The 21130-nt window shown below is 41.6% G+C and overlaps 1 protein-coding gene across 2 annotated transcripts in view; it reads left to right on the forward strand.

The window, feature by feature from the left end:
* The window catches only part of CNTN1 (contactin 1), a 434418-nt gene that overhangs the window by 232227 nt on the left and 181061 nt on the right, over positions 1 to 21130 (forward strand). For both annotated transcript variants that reach the window (XR_007772052.1, XM_050936109.1), the window contains exon 3: positions 3242 to 3374. Coding sequence is in view for 1 of the 2 variants with exons in the window: in XM_050936109.1 (XP_050792066.1) it covers positions 3314 to 3374 (61 nt within the window). In the remaining variant the exon portion in view is untranslated. The remainder of the gene's footprint in view (positions 1 to 3241; positions 3375 to 21130) is intronic.

Consider the following 21130-nt stretch of genomic DNA (forward strand, 5'->3'; position numbering starts at 1 on the left):
CTTAGATCAGTTTGAACGGCTGCTTGAGCAGCTGCATAGCAACATTATGCTCAGTCATACTAACCTAGTCCTATAAAAAGTAACCTGTGCACTGTCTCATTTAATAGCAGGCAGTACTACTGACTTGTTCCAGAGAAATATATCAGAATCCCTCACTTCTCTTCCATAAGCCAAGATGAATCAGGTTAGATGTAGTGTATATGCCGTTCTCACTCAGCTGAAATAATTGCAAGTAAAGGAAGATTTTTATATCTTGGCAGGGTGTCTTTCTGTACTCACAGTTGAGTATGCGTGGGGATTTACAGCATGGGGACTTACAACCACAACTTCCATGAACCCTACTTTCTGATGAGGTAGGGGAGAAAAGAGCTTTTCAAAAATGAATATAATTTCCACAAAGATCAATACAAAGGGCGAGGATGGAAGGGCCTTGCATCAGCAATAGTGCCTCTAATTTCATACAGATGACATAGTCTTACTGTTAATGCTCTTTAACCCATTGCTTTATTATATTCAAATACAGTTATTAGGTGATGACCTGGTAACGTTAACATGAGTAACATATAATTACCATTATTCCCAGAGGAATTACTGTTTGATTGTTATTTAATTATGTACATCATTTTGAAGTAATTCATGTCAGGCAATAAGAAATGAATAAACAACCTCATAAAATGATTAGCTTCATAGTCAGGAAATGTTTGGCCCTTTGGAAATGTTTTGAATAACTGGCAGCATCTCTCTCCTGGAAGAGGAAAAAGAGGAGCAGAAAATGCACTTCCTGGTACTGGTTTTAGAATTCAGTGATGACTACTATGACGTAGAGGGTCTATTAAAACACTTCAAATTCCTGCTCTTGTCCTCTTGCATTGCCATACTGTTCAGTGGATTATACTGTATGTTAATATTTTCTGTTTTTTTAAGAGAGAATTCTTTTAAATTATGCATTCCAGGCAAAACAGACAGTAGTGCTGGACTGGGAAGAAGCTTTAGTGCTATGGTAAAGGCAGGAGGGAAAGATTTTTAGAGTACATATATAGATATAGATACATTTTTACTAACTAAGAATTTTTTCTTGGGGCTGAAATAAGCCAGGGTTCCTTGGACTGCACTATAGTTGTATGTATATTCTGCTGAACTTTAGCTGTTTTTTAATCTGAATAACATAATTAACAGGCTCTGACAGCTAAACCAGTCTTTAGGCTGCTGTTAAAGATTTCATCTACCAGACTGAAAAAGAGCAAACCCACCAAATCTGTCATTCTGTGCCCTGTATAGATTGCACTGGAACACTGCATACCATGTTTCCATACAAGGAATGAATATTACATGGCTTTATAGAGGTTTTTTTAGTAAACCCCCCCCATCGGCATTCGTGCAAAGTTGCTGGAAGACCAATGAGAGGAGATCCCAGAAGTCTGGCATTCGTGATTAGTTCAGATAAGGATTCTAAAGTGAGGCACGACCACCAGGCCTGCTAGCATCCCTCCACATCTCTCGGCAGGGTGTGCAGAGGGAAGATAACAACTGTTCTTCTCTCCTAGTGCCATTTCTGCAGTCTCTGGTCTCTTCTATTAGACTCTTGAAGGCCTGAAGCTGCTGCCTCTGATGATGATGAGAATGGGTGGGTAAATGAGTGATAAGTCACATGAAAGTGCACATTAGGACAAATGAGGTGAAGGAGGAAGTGAAACTGAGAGAGAGTAAGCAGGTAGGATCAAAGGCATTTGTTTGTTTTTTTTTGAAAAAAATTGTAGAGTAAAAATTTCAAGTGAGCCATGTGCCCAGATCCTCAAAGGTATTTAGGTACCTAACTGCCATTGATTTCAGTGGGAGTAATGTGGCTAAATAGTCTCTGTGCAAACCAGGAGACAGAATCAGAATCACCAGTGCATGACAAAGCAAGCTGGTAGAAAGCATTTTTGGAACTGAGAAAAGAGAGGTTTCATGACACCTCTGTTAGCAAGTATATAAACATGCATTGGGATACAAAACAAAAAAGGGTCTAGAAGACACTATGTGAAGATTTTAATCTTTAGTAAAAGGAATTCAAATATACTTTTACCATAGTTGTATAATGAAATAGAGTCACAAAGAGAAAAAAACCAACAACAACAAAAAACATCCCACCTAAGAGCAGGAGTAAACCAAACGGATGGTGTCCACTCATGGGTAGGATATGCAGATATTCCTTCAGTGATGAATTGGAAATCATACCCTATCCACAGGTCATAGAGAAACTAGTGACACAGCAGAACCAATGAGCAGAAAAAAAAGAGAAATGTGAACAAGATGTGAAGGATGCTTTTATACACGCATGGCAAGAAACCCATTAAACAAAACAAAACAAAATACATATTTCAATCACCATGACTCACTGCTTAAAGAAATAGATAACAGGCAGCAGAAAAAAAAAGGCTAGCAAAATATTTTAATCTAAACAAGGAGGAAACATAGAAGCAAAGAATTCTGGAAAACTATGTCTGAACGGTGGAAGGATCCAAATGAAGCTATGTGCATCCATTACTGGGTTCGCTGCAATCTTTGCCCCCCAACCACATACAGAATATAAACTAGCTCAAATCACATAAAATAATTGACTTATTCAAGGTTTAAAAAAAAATCCACTAAACCAGAGAGTAAAAACTAGGATGGTCTTTCCACAAGTTTGTGAGCTACAGATTAGAACTCTTAGCAACTACAACAGGAAAATGCATTCTGAAAGAGATTGTGTGCCACCATTTCGTGGTCGTTTTTCTGTTAATGACACTGAAATCCCTGGGATTATTTTTAGTGTAAGGTGCCACTTAGCATGAGTAGGGGTGACAGAATCTTGATTTATATCATTAGTTATAAATCAGAAACCTTTTTCAAAGACCTCCCCACTGTAAGATGTGTCTACAAATAGCACCCACATCCAAACCAACCCTAGTTTTGGTTTTGCAAAATGAGCCAAAGCAGAAACTATTGCATTAACTCTTACAGACTTTACAATCATTCATCTGAACCATTCAAAGTGCTTTGAGATCCTTAGATGGAAGAAGCTCCGTAAATGCAAACTATACATTTGTCGTCATACATTTGGTCTAGCAGATTTGAGAGTACCCTTAATTTACAAATATATCTATTCTCTGTCTGTTAAACATGGAAAATGTAGCTGACTTAAATGCAGTGCTAGTCTCTACAGAAACATTCTCTTATTGGAATTATTCACTCTTTTTCTTTCCTTTTTTATTATCAGGTATTTTTAGTTCTCTGAACACTGGGGCTGCAAGGCAGAATTCCTTTTGAAATAATCATCTCTGAATAGAAGATGAAAATGTGGTTCTTAATCAGTCATCTTGTTACAGTGTGTTTCGTCTTCTGCCTGGCAGGTAAGATGATTTCTCATTTTAGTTAAATGAATTAACTTATTTTCAGTGCCACACATTTCAAGGTCAATACTGGTGTTTGTTTCAGATTTAATTTATTTGTGCAGATGTGGTGAGCTACTAAATGTGGATAATGAAACTGGAAGAAAGAGTTTCACAATATAACTGAAGCACTAATCCAAAATAAAAATGAGCCGGACTTTGCATTTGTTACTGGGTCTATCTGATGTAGTGAATCCCCTTGATTTATCAAGCTTTACGTAAAATCAGTATAAGAAACAACTGTTTGTGGCCAGGTGAACAAAATGACTAGAAAAATGGAAAGATGTCCATGGAAGGAGAGATTAAAAAGATTGGAACTGCTGTAATGCAGATGCCATTTAATAAAAAAAAAAAGATCAGCATTTAGCAGCTTATGGTGATGTCTTGCTATGTATCTTGCATAACAGTGTGTTAATATCACATATGTTGACTTTAATTAAATTGTATGTGGTAAAACTGTACTCTAATTAGAACTAGGCCCTTGCCATAAAAATTCAGATTTTAGGGATCCTGATTTCTAACACAAAATTAGGGGGTGTTAAACTGAAATTCAATCTTTGTAGTTATAGCAGCCAATTACAAAGTTCAGATCCAGGTTTGAATTATGACAACCAGCACCTGTTCCAGCCACCCAAAACACAAAGGACATCAAGACAGTTAAATGTGCATTTCAAACATTAATTCCGCCTTAAACAAATGTCATTTTTATAATGACACAATAAAGCTCAGTTTTGTAGAGCCAATGTAGGCAAAATACCTTTCAGGGGACATTTTGCTTATGTATGGACCATGTGATTGAGCCTTTTGTGTCTGAGAAGCAGAATATATAATGTGTGTATCTTTTATAAAATGCTGGCTGAAGCAGATTTAGAAAAATTCAGATACCTTGTGGAAATAATATGAGAAATTTTTTGCTCACATTGAGCCAGACCATGAATCCCTTACTGCTGTTGGCAAACAGTTACTCATGTGCAGTTCCTTTAATAGAGCTGCTTATGTGAGTAACAGCTTGCCTATGGGAAAAAGAGCTTCATGGTCTGGCCTAGTATTGCCTCCCATACTGGACATTGTCTTGATTTTTCCCTGTTTGTGTTATTTATGGAAATAGATCACAAAGCACTGTTACTGAGTCACAAAAGCTGAACAGCATTATGATGTCAATCCATTGCTTCTAAGACAGTCTTTCCAGAAAGGACTTCATAGCTTACAGCAGTGTAGTTTGGTTTAATCATGGGAACACAGTTATATTTTTGATCTCTGTTGGAATCATTCCAGTTGATGTGTGCGTTTTACCCTGTCGTAGTTCACTGGAGAACAAATTAAATGACTAGCAAGGCATTAAGAATTCTTGAATATAAAGTAGTTTGCATTGTAGGGTTTTTTTTTTATATGGCTTTTGCTCAGTTCAGGCATGAGAGCTATTGATGGGCCAGAGTAATTCATTCACTGGTTTCATTTAACCTGGGGCTTTTCTTGCAGAAAGGCTGTCAGCTCCAGTCATTAATGTTACCTATGCCATTTCACCCTAGCCACATCAACATTTTGGTCAACGTGATTATCAGCTCCTGTAGCTAAGTGAGTGTTAGGTTTTTGTGTTCAGGTATTTTGTCTGAAAGCAGTACAGTGGGAATAAGGCAGGCTTCCTGCCTGCCCTCGCTCTGCGCCATTCCCAGAAGTGACCGGCATGTCCCTGGAGCCCCAGGGGAAGGGTCTCCGTGCACTGCCCCTGCCCCAAATGCTGACTCCACAACTCCCGTTGGCCAGGAACTGTGGCCAGTGAGAGCTGTGGAGGCGGTGCCTGTGGGGCCCCCACCTAGGAACCACTGCCAGAGGAGTGTGCTGGTTGCTTTCGGGAGCCACCCAAGGTAAGCACCAACCCTCTGACTCCCTACTGCAACCCAATACCCTGCCCTATCACAGAGCCTGTACCGCATATCCAAACTCCATCCCAGAGCCTGCACCCTCTCCTGCATCCAAACTCCCTCCCAGAGCCTGCGCTCCGCATCCCCTCCCACACCCAAACTCCCTTGCAGAGCTCACACCCCTCATCCCCTCCTGCACCCTAGCTCCCTCCCAGAGCTCACACCCCACACCCTCTCCTGCACCCAAACTCCCTCCCAGAACCTGACCCCTTACCCCTCCCGCACCCAAACACCCTCCCTCCCAGAGCCTGCACACACCCCCAGCACCCAAACTCCCTCCCAGAACCTGACCTCTCACCCCCTTCTGCACTCCAACCCTCTGCCCCAGTCTGGTGAAAGTGAGTGAGGGTGGGGAAGATCAAGCAATGGAGGGAAGAGGGGAAGGAGTGAACGGGGCCAGGGCCTCAGAAAAGGGGTGGGACAGGGGCATGGTCTCAAGGAAGGGGCTGGGAAGGGTTTTTGGGTTTGTGCGATTAAACAGTTGGCAACCCTATTGGGCAGGCATGTGGAAGCCCTGGCCATGCTGGAAGAGTGCACCGAGCAGCGCAGCTGGCAGCTCACTGGGCACCAGCCTGGATGCAGCTCATGCATGCATGGGGCCCGGAATTCCTGTCGGTGGGCCTGTTTGTGAGACTCTGCAAATGTAGTGTAAAGGGAGAAGAGGAGGACACCCAAGAGAGAACCTTCTGGGACTCCCACAAAGGGAAAAGGGTAGAGAAGAGACCACTGAAATAAACATTGTGGAACAAGGCCTATTTGATAAGTTTAGAAGGGAAGGAAAAAAGGAAATGAGGAAGAAACTGAAGAAGCAGGAGGGTTTCTTGACAATAAGGATCTAACAAGAGCATGTTTACATTTTAAAGAGAGGAAGCCAAAAGTGAATGACTAAAAGGGAGAGAGATTGAGAGACTAATATAGATGAGGTAGAGGAATGGTGGAAAGTAAGTGAAAAACCTAGGTCTTGGGGACAGGGGCGAAGTAGGATGGGGAGTAAGGGAGATCATGATAGATTTTATCAGCCTTCTCCTGGAAGCTGTCATTAAGATCCTGCATGGAGAGGGAGGAGGAAGTGAAGGGTCAAGGTTGATGGTGGCAAAAAGTAATGTTGGTTGTGGGAATGGTAGTGAGGAAATAATGCAGTTTGGGAAGAAATATGGCAGAAGTGAAGGAGGAGAGTGTGAATGTGTAGTGGTGATGGAGATGAACAAAGTAAAACTGTTTTCCCCATATCTATTCCCCCCCCACACACACACTGTTCCTCACAACTTCTTGTCAACTGCTGCAAATGGACCGTTTTGATTAGCACTACAATTTTTTTTTTCTCATATGCTGGTAATAGTTCATCTTAACTGATCACTCTCATTAGAGTGCGTATGGTAACACCCATTGTTTCATGTTCTGTGTGTGTGTGTATATCTTCCTACTGTATTTTCCACTGCATGCATCCAATGAAGTGGGCTGTAGCCCATGAAAGCTTATGCTCAAATAAATTTGTTAGTCTCTAAGGTGCCGCAAGCACTCCTGTTCTTTTTTTGGAGATGAACCATGTATATTTTAATGATTTATTAACATACACCAAATATTTCTCATTCATTTCTGACATTTAAAACTAATGCTGCACATGAATGTGTTAAAACAAGTGCTGAGGATTTTAAGGTAGATTTAAAAAAACAAATAAATAAATTAATAGAGAGATCCTATCTTCTAGAACTGGAAGGGACCTTGAAAAGTCATTGCGTCCAGCCCCCTGCCTTCACTAGCAGGAACAAATACTGATTTTGCCCGATCCCTAAGTGGCCCCCTCAAGTTTGAACTCACAAGCCTGGGTTTAGCAGTCCAATGCTCAAACCACTGAGCTATCCCTTCCCCCAAAAGGTACAAACAATTGCTATAGCAGTTCATTTCAAAATCTCATCAAAACACTGTCATTGGGAAGCCTGGAGTTACTTTGATCAGCAGAAGTGGACAAGAGTCAATGCAGCTGCTTTACAGGCAGAGGTCATCTCCAGCAGTAGGAGCAACATTTATTTTTCAGGTAAATCAGTGTTTGGTATCCAGTCTTGCAAATAGAAGTTGATGAAAAAGCCATGGCTAATTTCAGTGCTTTATCTCTGATTCATCTCTGACAGACAATAATATAGAAACTTCACCTTTCAGAATGCACTTTAAGTGGTCCAAGGCAAATGAGAGCAGCAAATCACCCAGTCAAGCGTGGGCTGATGATTCGCCGCCCTGCTGTCAGAGATATTTCATGCCTATCGTCAGCAATATTTGAGTCCCCATCTTCCCCCTGTATATCTGGGCTCTCTCCAAGCCCCCGATAACATGTCTAAATTGGCTAACTTTCTGTACAGATTCACCTTTCCCCACTTGAACGGTGACTTCAAGCTTTTCTTTTTCATCAAGTTGACTGCAAGCAAGCAGGTCAGTGACTAATGGCTGTGCCTGAGTCTGATAAATTTGGGCCTAGTGGATTAGGCTTCCATTTCAGTAATGGCCTAGCTTTTACTCTGTTTCCCAGTAAAACATGTGCCAAAACCTACTGACCATTTTCTAGTTTTTACTGTGCTTCATGAACCCTCAGTTCTATTTGTCAAAAGGAGAATCTGTGGAACCAAAAGATGTGTGACATGCCACACTAATTACTTTTTAATGAAAATACTCAAAATAGCATATGCTCTCAGACATTCTATTGCAATACAAGGCAAATACCCAACTTTGGTTCAGATCTGGCCCAGAAAGTCAGTACTGACTGTAACCTCTTGCTGTTTGGCCTAGGCAAGATGATTTTACAGTCTTAAGCATTTTTGAAAACTTTGTCCTAAGTGTCAATGAAAGTCAATAGGTCCAAAGTCATTTTCAAAAATGAGGCTGAGGTTCCTCTGTACCTTGGGTGCTTGTGAAAAACATGCATGTGTGTCAATATAATTACAAACTATTACAACATGTATTTATTGACATCTTTGTTGGCAGTCTCAGAAGAGAAGCAAAGGACTGAAGTTACTCTTTCATTCATAAGCAGAGTGGATCGTTGTGGAGAAATGTATATTGGCCTGTGCCTATGCTGCATCTGTTCCTTAGAAAAGTAAAACTTCAGTTCTAATGCTGATACTTTTCGTATGCACTAAATTCATTTTTAACTTTTAAATTAGAAAAAGAAAAAAAATGCACCTCAGTTGCATGATATACCATAGTGAATCAGTGATCTCACTGGCAGCTGGGAGATGGGCATAGATAATAGCAGTTTTCTTATCTTCTTTAATCTAGTAGTATACTATTTGTCTTCCCCAAGGCAATCTTGTCACTTTGTACAGAAGAAGGTGTGACTACTTTTTGATGGGTGTTCTTTCTGTCCAAGTGGTGACGTGTTCTTGGGAACCAATATCCATCCAATCCCTCAGGGTATGTCTACACAGCAGCTGGGAGTGTACCTCCCAGCCTGGATAGACAGATGTGTGCCAACTCTGCTTGAATTACCACACTAAAAATAGCAGTGTGGACTTTGTGGTATTGGCTAGCCACCCACGCCCAAACCCACAGAGTTGGGCAATCTTGTACTGAGGCAACTGGCTGGTATCATCACCTATGCTGCAATATTCCCATTGCTTGAGCTAACACATCTATCTGCTGTGCTAGGAGCCACACCTCTGGCTGCAGCGTAGACGTACCCTCGTTGGCCTATACTGATATGTTATTCATGAAGTTAATGGCAACTTTCTAGCAGTGTTATGACGTGCCAGGTCCATGACCTTTATGGTCACAGACACAATGCTACAATAGCCAATGAGGCCCCATTGTGAAGTGCAGTATTCCCCACTCTATTATGAGAGAAATAAACTACAGATCTTAAATTATATATCACTTGAGTTTTTCCAAGGCAACAGCTTCAAAGACACATTCTGTGAACTGGGGAGTTGAATCGACATTTGGCATTATATGGCATTCACAGTTGCTAAAGGGGGGGGAGGGATATACTTGCCTCTAAAAATAGAAAGTGGTTGAATGTACATATGCCCATTTATGGCCTCCACCATGTCCCCGCTTTGTCTGACAAGAGCACTTTGTGCAGCACTGTTGGTACTAGTGAATAAATAATCACAATGTACTTCATGACTGTAATGCTCGGAAACATGAAAGTGCATTGTTTATCTTCCTGTGAGCCTGGCAGAGTACGTTTTTGGCTCTTTTCCAAACTGGTATGGACCATGAGCCTCTCTAATGCTGGTGAGTCATATTTCATGTGAGTTTGAATACAGTATCTGATCCAGTTCTCAATATCAAATAATTTCTAGGGTGTATTCATAAAACCGATCCTGATGATTTAGTGATGAGTGGGTCCATGCCTCTTCTCTTGTACCAATGTACATCAACATTCAAGGTCAGCCTAGCTGTGTACTATGTTAGGATATCTGTGGTCTTTGCTGTCTGAAACTGATAGATTAATACTTTTAAAGTTGATCATTATAAGAAAGAGGAACATATGCAAAGATTTAAATGTTATTTAAATGATTGAGTCCACTCTCCAATTTTTGCAGAATTTGAGAAGGCTATCACTTAGGGCATGTCTACACAGTGAGTTCCTGCACATCAAGCCAAGGTATGAATCAACAGCCACCATCTTGCTGCACAGTAGCATCCCATGTAAACACTGCTACAGCACAGTGAAAGTCCTGGAGTGTGGTTTACTGTACTACTGTGAAAACTAATTATGCACGCTGCACCGTGGGGCCTTCATTATGCTGCAAGAGCATCCACACTGGATGTTACTTTGTGGTAAGATGGTGTGCATTAGGTTCACAGCCTGACTTACTGTGCAGTAATTTGTTATGTAGACAAGTTTGTAGATTCTAAACTCTTTAAGGCAGAGGCCATCCCTTTTGTGTGTGTTTGTACAGTACCTAGCATAGTGGGGCCAAGTGCATGATCGGAGCCCATAGGTGCTACCACAGTACAATTAATATGCAACATTGCTAATAACCTAACCTCATATAAAGTTTCTGATTTTGAGGTTACTGACTCCCCCATTCTCCCATGTGTTCCCTAATCCCCAAATTGGAGTTTGACAATCGCTTATTATCTGATGGATTATTTGGTAATGAAAATGCTTTGTTCACAGACTGGGAAACATCTTATTTGCCAGCTCTAGAACCAAATGTTGGTTACCACAGGAATTGTGAAGTTATATGTCTCTGGATGTATGTTATCCGTAAACCTACATGAGTTGCTATTATATGACCTGTAGACTAATCAAGCTATTCCTTTCCCCAGTGGAGGAGAAAGAAGAGAGATGGATATGCTATGGAGGCACTCAGATACTGCAGTGATAACAACCAGTGTGTGCCTAGATGGGTAGTAATTACCCTTACCAACACTAAATGAATAGGAAACAGATAAATATACAGGAAGCAAGGAACAGAGGGAGGAGATAGTCCTTAGAAAAAGAGAGAGAGAGGAAGCTAATGCAAAGAATACATTGATGCTAGTGGGAGTTACAGGTGTTTGAGATGCTGAGCACCTCTCAGATTTTGGCCATTAGGAGATCACATTATACTTAGAGCATTTTTCTTAAGTTTTGAGGGCACATTAAGAACTGTATCCTTCAAAGTGCTAAGCAGCATACACGGCTCTTGATCCAGCAAAGCCCTTAATCATATGCTTAACTTTACACACATGAGTAAGCCCCATGGATTTGGGACTACTTACATGCTTAAAGATAAATGTGTTTAAGTCTTCTGTTGGATCAGAATAGAGCCCTAAAAGAACTCAAGCAAGTCAGCTTACTGTCATGTGTTTTAATAAATAGTGGTAGCTTCCTTCTTTGTCCAAATGTACATTCTAAAATGCGCTATTTCAATATTTTCTCGGGAAACTCTCCTCCTCCACCAGAAATATTTTCCCAGTAAGGAGAATACTATATAATGCAAAGTTTGCTCTTTATAAAACTGCTGTATGTTCATCCTTGACAGTGTGTTTTGATTTTATCTCTAAAATGCATGATTTTGTCCATTTTAAACACACTTGAGGAAAGGTTTCCCAGAGTTTCAGCTTTACAGTTTTAAAAAAATATTGTTGTTTATGTAAAAATATACAGAATCTCTGCTTCTTGAAAACCATTTAATCCCCTGCCCCTTTATTCTCAAGCTCTTCCAGATGAGTTGAAGTTTAGTCATTCACTCCAGGATCTGCTTTCTTTAGCATTGACCCCAATGAACACCTAGTAAGGCCTTATTGTGCAAAAACACAAAAACTTATGTTAAGGGTAGGCAACCTATGGGCACGCGAGCTGATTTTCAGTGGCACTCACACTGCCTGGGTCCTGGCCACCAGTCCGGGAGGCTCTTTATTTTAATTTAATTTTAAATGAAGCTTCTTAAACATTTTAAAAACATTTTTTACTTTACATACATCAATAGTTTAGTTATATATTATAGACTTATAGAAAGAGACCTTCTGAAAATGTTAAAATGTATTGCTGACATGCAACACCTTAAATTAGAGTGAATAAATGAAGACTCGGCACACCACTTCTGAAAGATTGCTGACCCCTGACTTATGTGAACAATTCAAGTAATTTAACAGCCAGCATTTGTGGTTAGTGCATCTCTTTATCACAAGTAAAACCCTGGCTTTGGTCCACTCTACCACTCCCCATGCTTCAAGGAGCTGGAAATAGTGCAGAGGTCTTGCAATTAAACCTTGTTAAGGAAAAAACATGTCATGACACCCTGATGCAACCCGTATAGCAGAGCAAGAAATATTGTTGATGAGCTGCAAATGAAGTTCCATCCAGCTCTCCAAGCTTAGGGAAATATTTGCACAGGGTCAATTCAAGAGCGGCCTTTTTCTGAGGGCAAAGGGAGGAGTTTGGGAGATAGGGGATGCAAGGTAGGGGAAGCATAGGCTACTTTGGCATGAGGGAGATTTGTAAAGTGTGGTGCATATGAGGAAAAGCTTTTTTTAAAAATGAAATCTTAATTAGATAGGAAAACCTTGGCATTGGAATTATTAATATTTGGAATGATTAATATGGGAGATTACCAAACACTAATTTAGCCATACATTCCTTTATTAAACCAAAAAGCCAAATGGAATTTTATACAAATGCTCTACACATGCCTAACGGTGTAAAAAAAAGTAGTTATTACCCTGAATACGGTAACAAAATATTCATAAGTATGTGATCAGTGTACTTAAACAGTTCAGAGTTAGGAAGAACCATCTCGTCCTGGTGTGCTATAGCATGATTTATACCCTTCAACAAACACATCATATGATAGCCAATTAGCAAACAACCGGTTTGTCCAGTCTTACTCCAGATAAGATTTACAGCCTCCCTTTCTCCCTGAGGCCTCTCCTTCTTCGTTGCTCCTGGGTTAATATGGGCCTTTCCACCCCACATTCCAGTGTTTTCTAAAAAGAAAAGTCCATGTTGGCTCCTTCTAAGGCAGATTTGTCTCATTTATTACCATCTGCAGTCATTCCTTACAACACACATTTCCTTAACCCAACTTAAGCTAACTCTAATTCTTTAATTTCATGTTTATTCTATATTCCAAAAATGTGGAGGGAGACCCTAAATCCATTGAATGTGTAGGAGTTTAGTGCACATGGATTTTCAATGTCCATGTGTCTAGCTGCTTTGTTTGCCCTTCTGATTGTTCCTTTCTCTGATGCTCATGTCTTACCAAAGCTGTTACTTCTTGCCTCACTTATATGGGAAAAAAAACTTGCTGAGTGTATTCTCGCTTGCTGCTGCACAGGTTGTCTTTTCAGTTGCATGTGGAACAACTTAGTAGGTTCAGTCAATCACTAAATACTGCTTTATAAACAGACTTAGAGTTTCACAGGTGGTACAGCCTCATCACATTGGTTACACAGTGGGACAACAATTTCTCACCCCAATGCTTTTCTAATTAAAGCTACCCCTCCCATGATTTGTTACTTGTGGACCCAAATGCGGGACCCATACTGACAGAAATTAATCCATAGAGTCATTATAGCAAATGAATGGCCTATTGAAAAGAGTCACTGATAAAACATCTGAAAGGAAATGATGTCCCCACGTGTGAATCTGAAATGACTATGTGATAGATTTCTGCCCCGTGTCCATGGGAAAAGATGTTTAAAGTGGTAACAGCACCCACTGAAGGATTTTTCCTTAGAGCTCTCTGGGGCTGAAGAAATGTATACACATGGGGCCATGGCTCTGTCTCATCCCTGTTTCTCTCTGCATCCTTTGGCATGTTTGAAACCTCAGGGATCAAATGATGTGGAGAGGAGTCCAAGCACTCCAGGGAGTGCAGAGACTGTAGTTGTGCCCTTCTGCTGCATAGGAATGGAAGAATCCTCTCTCTTGGGCGGGGCCTGTTGTCTTTGTTGCATGGCTATACAAAGGGGCCTTGATTCTTGACTGGGTTTCCTAGGCACTGCTGCAATACAAATGAAAGCAATAATCATAACTGGATTTCACAGCAATAGTATAAATTGGCTGCCGCTGCCCTCTTCCTTGTGTATCGGCATCAGATTAGGAGAGAGAGAAAATATGCTGCCAATAGCCTCTTTGTTATGCCCTTGGAGGTGGTGGGAAGACCTCAGTATCAGTCTCCCACATTTGTAGTCACTGCCAAAGCTTGGACACAAGTCATTAGCCCCCCCAATCCTGGAAGCATGACTGGAGACATCTGGGCGAGATATTACTTTCAGTTGCAGAAATGTAAATCCAAAATCTTGAGATTGGACTCTGCGTTTACAACAGAATAGCAGGGAGCGGAATCTTTCCTTCTGTCTATCTAGCATAACATTATCGTATCTATCTAGCCTTGCTGGATTTTATGCTGCGTTCATCACCCTGAGTTGAGATATTGTAGAGTGCTACTAGCCCTGGTTATAAATTAAAAGGGACAGTTAAAGGGTTTTATGTTTTAAGGTATTTGACAAAAATCAGGGTCAAAACATTTGTAAAAAAACAGTTGCAGTATCCAAAATCTATGTGACTAACAATGAGACAAAGGAAAACTTCAGATTAGAATTTAAAGACAACCCACTATGAAATATAAAATATAAAAATGATGAGGGTAGTATTTTACAGTGTACGTTCAGCTTCCCCCACTCTGCCCCCTCATGTACCCAGGGACATGCGCACACACACATACACACCATACAGGCTGGTATAATTATAAATCATAGCTTTACTGCATGGTATTATCCTTAATCTGTGAATAAAATTGATTTTCAAAACTAAATTAGATACATGTAAGGATTAATTTAGCTGAAGATAAAATAAATTGGCTTGGTTGAAAGTGATTGGGATGGATGGTGATGGAGCAGAGACTAAATCTTTGCTGTCCCTCTGAAGACAGAAATTATTTACATATCTTCTTGTCTACTGAAGTAGATGTTTGGGAGCAAGGTTACATATATAGTCTGGTTGATATAATTGCCTACTAATTTAAACAATATGTAAATATTTTATTTGTTAAAATCTTCATTATTGCATATGGAGAACAGAATGAATGATCACGCAAAGCCAGTCTTTTGCTGCCTTTTTTTTTTTTTACTACTCTTTTTTGCACTAAGATATAGTGAAGACAGTATAATTAGGTTCAACATGGAGGAGGGCAAGTCGATTTCCAAAAAGTGACACAGTGACACTAAACTTTAGGAAAAGAAAGATGTTAATAAAATGAGGAAGTTAGTCATAAAGCCGCCAAATCAGAAGTAAAATCCTGTATATGACTTAATCCAGTATATGACTTAAAAATGTATTAGCCTGTCCGAAGACTTCTGTGCCATTGAACATACGGAAAGCCAGTAGAAAACTAATATGGCTAAATGGCAAAGTTTCAAAAGTCATTTGAGCCAAACAAATCTTTTTTTCAAATTTTGGAAATCTTAACCTAGTGAAGCCAACAAACATGAGTACAAAATACAGTTGGCAGTAATTAGCAAGAGGGAAATTGCAAGGCCAAAATGGATTTCCAAGAGGAAATTGCTTACGGTGTAAAAACAAACAAGCAGAGATTCTTTAAGAATATATGAAGCAGGAATTCTGCATCAGCTGAATCATCATGGATTAAAGGGAACAATTAATGAAGATGAGACATTGCTGAGACGCTAAATGATTTATTTGTATCATTCTTCCAGGATGATATTGTTGGGGAGATTCTTACCCTGGCCCGACTCTTTTCTAGTAATAAAGATGAAGTACTTCCAGAGACTGCTGTGTCAAAAGAAGAGTGGGTAGAGCAAATTGATGATTTAAGAAGCAATGAATTGCCAGGCCTAGAGAGCACTTCCAAGACTTCTCAAGAAGCTTAATATACAATCTCTTATTTTAAAAAAAAAGTCACAGAGGATTAGAAGGTAGTAAATATTGACACTATATTTTAAAAAGAGTCTGGTGGTGATCTGGGATATTATAGACCAGTAAGCCTTTTATACCAGACATATTGATTGAAGGAACTTGTTAAGAATTTGAAAGTGGAAGGCAGCTTGGGTGAAAGTGATCATGAAATCGTACAGTTCACAATTCTAAGGAAGGGTAGAAGGGGGTACAGCAAAATAGAGACAATGGATTTCAGGAAGGCGGATTTTGGTAAGCTCAGAGAGCTGATAGGTAAGATCCCATGGGAATCAAGACTGAGGGGAAAAATAACTGAGGAGAGTTGGCAGTTTTTTCAAAGGGACACTATTAAGGGCCCAAAAGCAAGCTATTCTGCTGGGTAGGTGTCATAAACAGATGGTTAAGGATTAATGCCTCTTTTACCTCTAAAGGGTTAAAAAGTTCACCTAGCCTAGCTAACACCTGACTAGAGGGACCAATGGGGGAACAAGATCTTTCAAAAGGAAAGAGGGAAGTTTTTCCTTTGTTTAGAGTTTCAGTTTTAGCCGGAGTGAAAAAGATCATGGAACCAGCCTCTTATCAGAGTAGTAAGTTTTAGAAAGGAATAAATAGGTTTATGTTTATTTCTCTGTAACCTGTCTTATGCAATTAGAGGTAGAATCAAATTGAGTATTTGAGTATATTTTTGTGTAACTACATTTGTGCCCAGGGGAACATCCTCTGTGTTTTGAATCTGTTGTCTGTGAGAGTAGCTGGTATGCTAATCTCTCCCAGAGGGTTTTCTTCTACCTTTTCTGTAATTGAAAGCCTTTTTCTTAATACCTGATTGATTTTTCCTTGTTTTTAGATCCAAGGGGATTGGATCTCTACTCACCAGGGATTGGCAGGGGAAAGGAGGGGGAATGGTTAATTTCTCCTTGTTTTAAGATCCAAGGGGTTTGGATCTGTGTTCACCAGAGTGAACTGGTGAAGTCCCTTAAAACTACCCAGGGAAAAAAAAGTAGTGCTTGGGAGATGGTGGCAGCGATACCAGATCTAAGCTGGTAATTAAGCTTAGAAGTGTCCATGCAGGTCCCCAAATCTGTATCCTAAATTTGAGAGTGGGGAAGGAACCTTGACAGTAGGAAAGATAGAAAATGTGGCAAAAGACCACCTTGGCTTAAACATGAGATCTTGCATGATCTAAAAAATAAAAAGGACTCATATAAAAAATGGCAACTAGGACAAATTACAAAGGATGAATATAGGCAAACAACACAGGAATGCAGGGGCAAGATTAGAAAGGCAAAGGCACAAAATGAGCTCAAACTAGCTACAGGAATAAAGGGAAACAAGAAGACTTTTTATCAATACATTAGAAACAAGAGGAAGACCAAGACAGAGTGAGGAGGGAGAAACAGTAACAGGAAACTTGGAAATGACAGGGATGCTTAATGACTTTGTTTCGGTCTTCACCGAGAAGTCTGAAGGAATGCCTAACATAGTGAATGCTAATGGGAAGGGCGTAGGTTTGGAACATAAAATAAAAAAAGAACAAGTTTAAAATCATTTAGAAAAGTTAGATGCCTGCGAGTCACCAGGGCCTGATGAAATGCATCCTAGAATACTCAAGGAGCTAATAGAGGAGGTGTCTGAGCCCCTAGCTATTATCTTTGGGAAATCACGGGAGACAGGAGAGATTCCAGAAGACTGGAAGAGGACAAATATAGTGCCCATCTATAAAAAAGGAAATAAAAACAACCCAGGAAACTACAGTCCAGTTAGTTTAACTTCTGTGCCAGGGAAGATAATGGAGCAAGTAATTAAAGAAATCATCTGCAAACACTTGAAAGGTGGTAAGGTGATAGGGACTAGCCAGCATGGATTTGTAAAGAACAAATCATGTCAAACCAACCTGGTAGCTTTCTTTGATAGGATAACGAATCTTGTGGATAAGGGAGAAGCAGTGGATGTGGTATACCTAGACTTTAGTAAGGCATTTGATACGGTCTTGCATGATATTCTTATCAATAAACTAGGCAAATACAACTTAGATGGGGCTAATATAAGGTGGGTGCATAACTGGCTGGATAACTGTACTCAGAGAGTAGTTATTAATGGTTCCCAATCCTGCTGGAAAGGTATAACAAGTGGGATTCTGCATGGGTCTGTTTTGGGACCAGCTCTGTTCAATATCTTCATCAACGACTTAGATATTGGCATAGAAAGTATGCTTATTAAGTTTGCAGATGATACCAACTGGGAGGGATTGCAACTGCTTTGGAGGATAGGGTCATAATTCAAAATGATCTGGTCAAATTGGAGAAATGGTCTGAGGTAAACAGGATGAAGTTTAATAAAGATAAATGCAAAGTGCTCCACTTAGGAAGGAACAATCAGTTTCACACATACAGAATGGGAAGAGACTGTCTAGGAAGGAGTACGGCAGAAAGGGATCTAGGGGTTATAGTGGACCACAAGCTAAATATGAGTCAACAGTTGGATGCTGTTGCAATAAAAGCAAACATGATTCTGGGATGCATTAACAGATGTTTTGTGAGCAAGGCACGAGAAGTCATTCTTCCGCTCTACTCTGTGCTGGTTAGGCCTCAGCTGGAGTATTGTGTCCAGTTCTGGGCACCACATTTCAAGAAAGATGTGGAGAAATTGGAGAGGGTCCAGAGAAGAGCAACAAGAATTATTAAAGGTCTAGAGAACATGACCTATGAAGGAAGGCTGAAAGAATTGGATTTGTTTAGTTTGGAAAAGAGAAGACTGAGAGGGAACATGACAGCAGTTTTCAGGTATCTAAAAGGGTGTTGTGAGGAGGAGGGAGAAAACTTGTTCATCTTAGCCTCTAAGGGTAGAACAAGAAGCAATGGGCTTAAACTGCAGCAAGGGAAGTTTAGGTTGGACATTAGGAAAAAGTTCCTCACTGTCAGGGTGGTTAAACGCTGGAATCAATTGCCTAGGGAGGTTGTGGAATCTCCATCTCTGGAGATATTTAAGAGTAGGTTAGATAAATGTCTCTCCGGGATGGTCTAGACAGTATTTGGTCCCGCCATGAGGGCGGGGGACCAGATTTGATGACCTCTTGAGGTCCCTTCCAGTCCTAGAAGCTATGAATCTCTGAAATACAGAATAACAAAACAGATAGAAAATCATGTCAGGATAGAGTACAACCTGCATAGTTTCTGAGAAGGAAAATTATGTCTCACTATTCCATTAGAATTCTTTGAAAGTATTATTATAGTAGTGGATAATGGAGAACCTGTTAATAGTTTAAGGCCTTTGACCCATACAAGAGGCTAAGTAGTTATGGAGTGAGAGGCAAAGTATGGTTCAAAAATAGGCTAAGCGACCGAAAAAAAAGTATAGCATTAATTGTTAATCTTTTGCCAAGATGAAAATTTACTATGGGATACCTCAAGGTGCAGTGTTAGGTCTCATGTTGATCGGTATTTTAATTATCTGAAAAGGAGTGTGAGGTGTGTGCACAGTGACGTAGCAAAATTTGCAAATGACACTGTTATTTAGGTTAGTCAGGACTAGAGAGGACTGTGGGGAACTTCAGAGATTTTAAATAAGCTGGGTGAATGGGCAATATGATCTCAAATGAAATTCTTAGTCAATAAACAAAAAGTAATGCATGTTGGAGGGAAAAAATTACCCTATACGTTTTACAGGGTTCTAAATTAACTATCAACACAGAAAAGGTTAGTTGTCATGGCAGACAGCTCAATGAAAACATCTGCTCGAAGCGCAGCTGCAGACAAAAAAGCAAACAATATGTTAGGATGCAGAAGGAATGCAGAAAATATTATAATATCTATATAATCAATGGTGCGGCCTCATCTGGAATACTGTGCACAGGATCTTACTCTAAAGCTTCTGGTGATGGCCACTGTCAGAGACAGGATACTGGACTAGAAAGACCTAGGATTTAATCCAATACGACAATTTCTATGTTCTTCTTCGAGTGATTGCTCATATCCATTCCAGTTAGGTGTGCGCGCTGTGCGTGCACGTTTGCCGGAAACTTTTTACCCTAGCAACTCCAGTGGGCCGGCAGGTCGCCCCCTAGAGTGGTGCTTGATATATACCCCTGCCGGCCCGCCCGCTCCTCAGTTCCTTCTTACCGCCGTGTCGGTTGCTGGAACTGTGGAGTGCGGCTTACTGTCCTCCACGTCCCTAGCTCTCCTTCGTTACTGTCAATAGTTGTAGTTGTAAATAGTTTAATAATGCAGTTAGAGTTGTATAGTAATTAGTAGTTAGTGTATATAGTTTATAGAACTTATTCGCGGCGCCTGGCACTGGGCCCATCCCTGGTTCGCCGGGCTTCAAGCAGTGCTCGGCCTGCAAGAGGCCGACGCCAACTAGCGATCCCCATGACGCGTGCCTGAAGTGCCTCGGGGAATTGCATATCACCGAGAAGTGCCGCATCTGCAAGGCCTTTAAGCCTCGAACAAAGAAAGAGAGAGATCAAAGACTGCGGACTCTCTTGATGGAAGCGGCAGTGAATCCGGTACCGTCAGCGCAGCCGGCCACCTCTACACCGGCACCGGACTGCGCCGGCACCGGAAAGACGCCCCGGCACTGCCCATCCCTGGCACCAGGATCTGATCAAAGACCCTCGACGTCTGCGACATCGTCTCGGCAGGCTCGAGTGGAGTGCCCAGCACCTACCTCTGCCGCGGCACCGTCTGCAGGGTTGCCGTCGACTCCGGGCCCGAAAGGTCCGTCGAGTCCGGCCTCTCCAAGCTCCCCCTTAAGATCTGGGGTCGAGCCATTAGTCCCGTCCACGCCGGAGACCTTCGCCTCGGCGCGGGACTTGATAGCTCTGACTGAGCCATCCCAGCCTCAACCCCCGGTACCCCCGGTGCGGGTCATCTCCAGAGGCAAGCCGACATTGAGAGCGCCGTCTCTGGAATCCAGGCATCGATCACCTTCGAGGCCCCGACGACGTGGACGCTCGCGCTCTCAGCGCCGCTCGCAGTCCCAGCACCGCTCTCCTAGGTGGCACCGGTCGCACTCGCGGCGCAAGTCGACGTCGGTACGGTCCCGGTCTGGCTCTTCTCCATACCGGCACCGGGACTCTAGGAGCTGCTTGCGTCGGCGATCAACTCCTTGGTCGACCTCCCGGCACCAAGCCGGTGGCAGGTCCCGGTCCCGGTCGACCTCCCGGCACCGTGTCGGTGGTAGATCCCGGTCCCCAGCGCCATCCCGGCACTGCATCAGACATAGATCGCGGTCCCGATCCCGGCACCGAGCTGGAGGCAGGTCCCGGTCCGGATCCCGGCACCGAGTACCAAACCAATCCCGGTCCCGGTCCCGGCACCGGTATGGCTCCCGGTACCGATCCTCAGCACCGAGAGGATCGTCGGCGTCGGGACTGAGGGAGGCCTATCAGCCGAGTTCGGCACCTCCATGGCTTTTGAGACAGCCATCGGTCTCCTCTCAGGCGGACAGCGTTT

The sequence above is a fragment of the Gopherus flavomarginatus genome, chromosome 1 (assembly GCF_025201925.1).
Source record: "Gopherus flavomarginatus isolate rGopFla2 chromosome 1, rGopFla2.mat.asm, whole genome shotgun sequence".
Lineage (NCBI taxonomy): Eukaryota > Metazoa > Chordata > Testudines > Testudinidae > Gopherus > Gopherus flavomarginatus.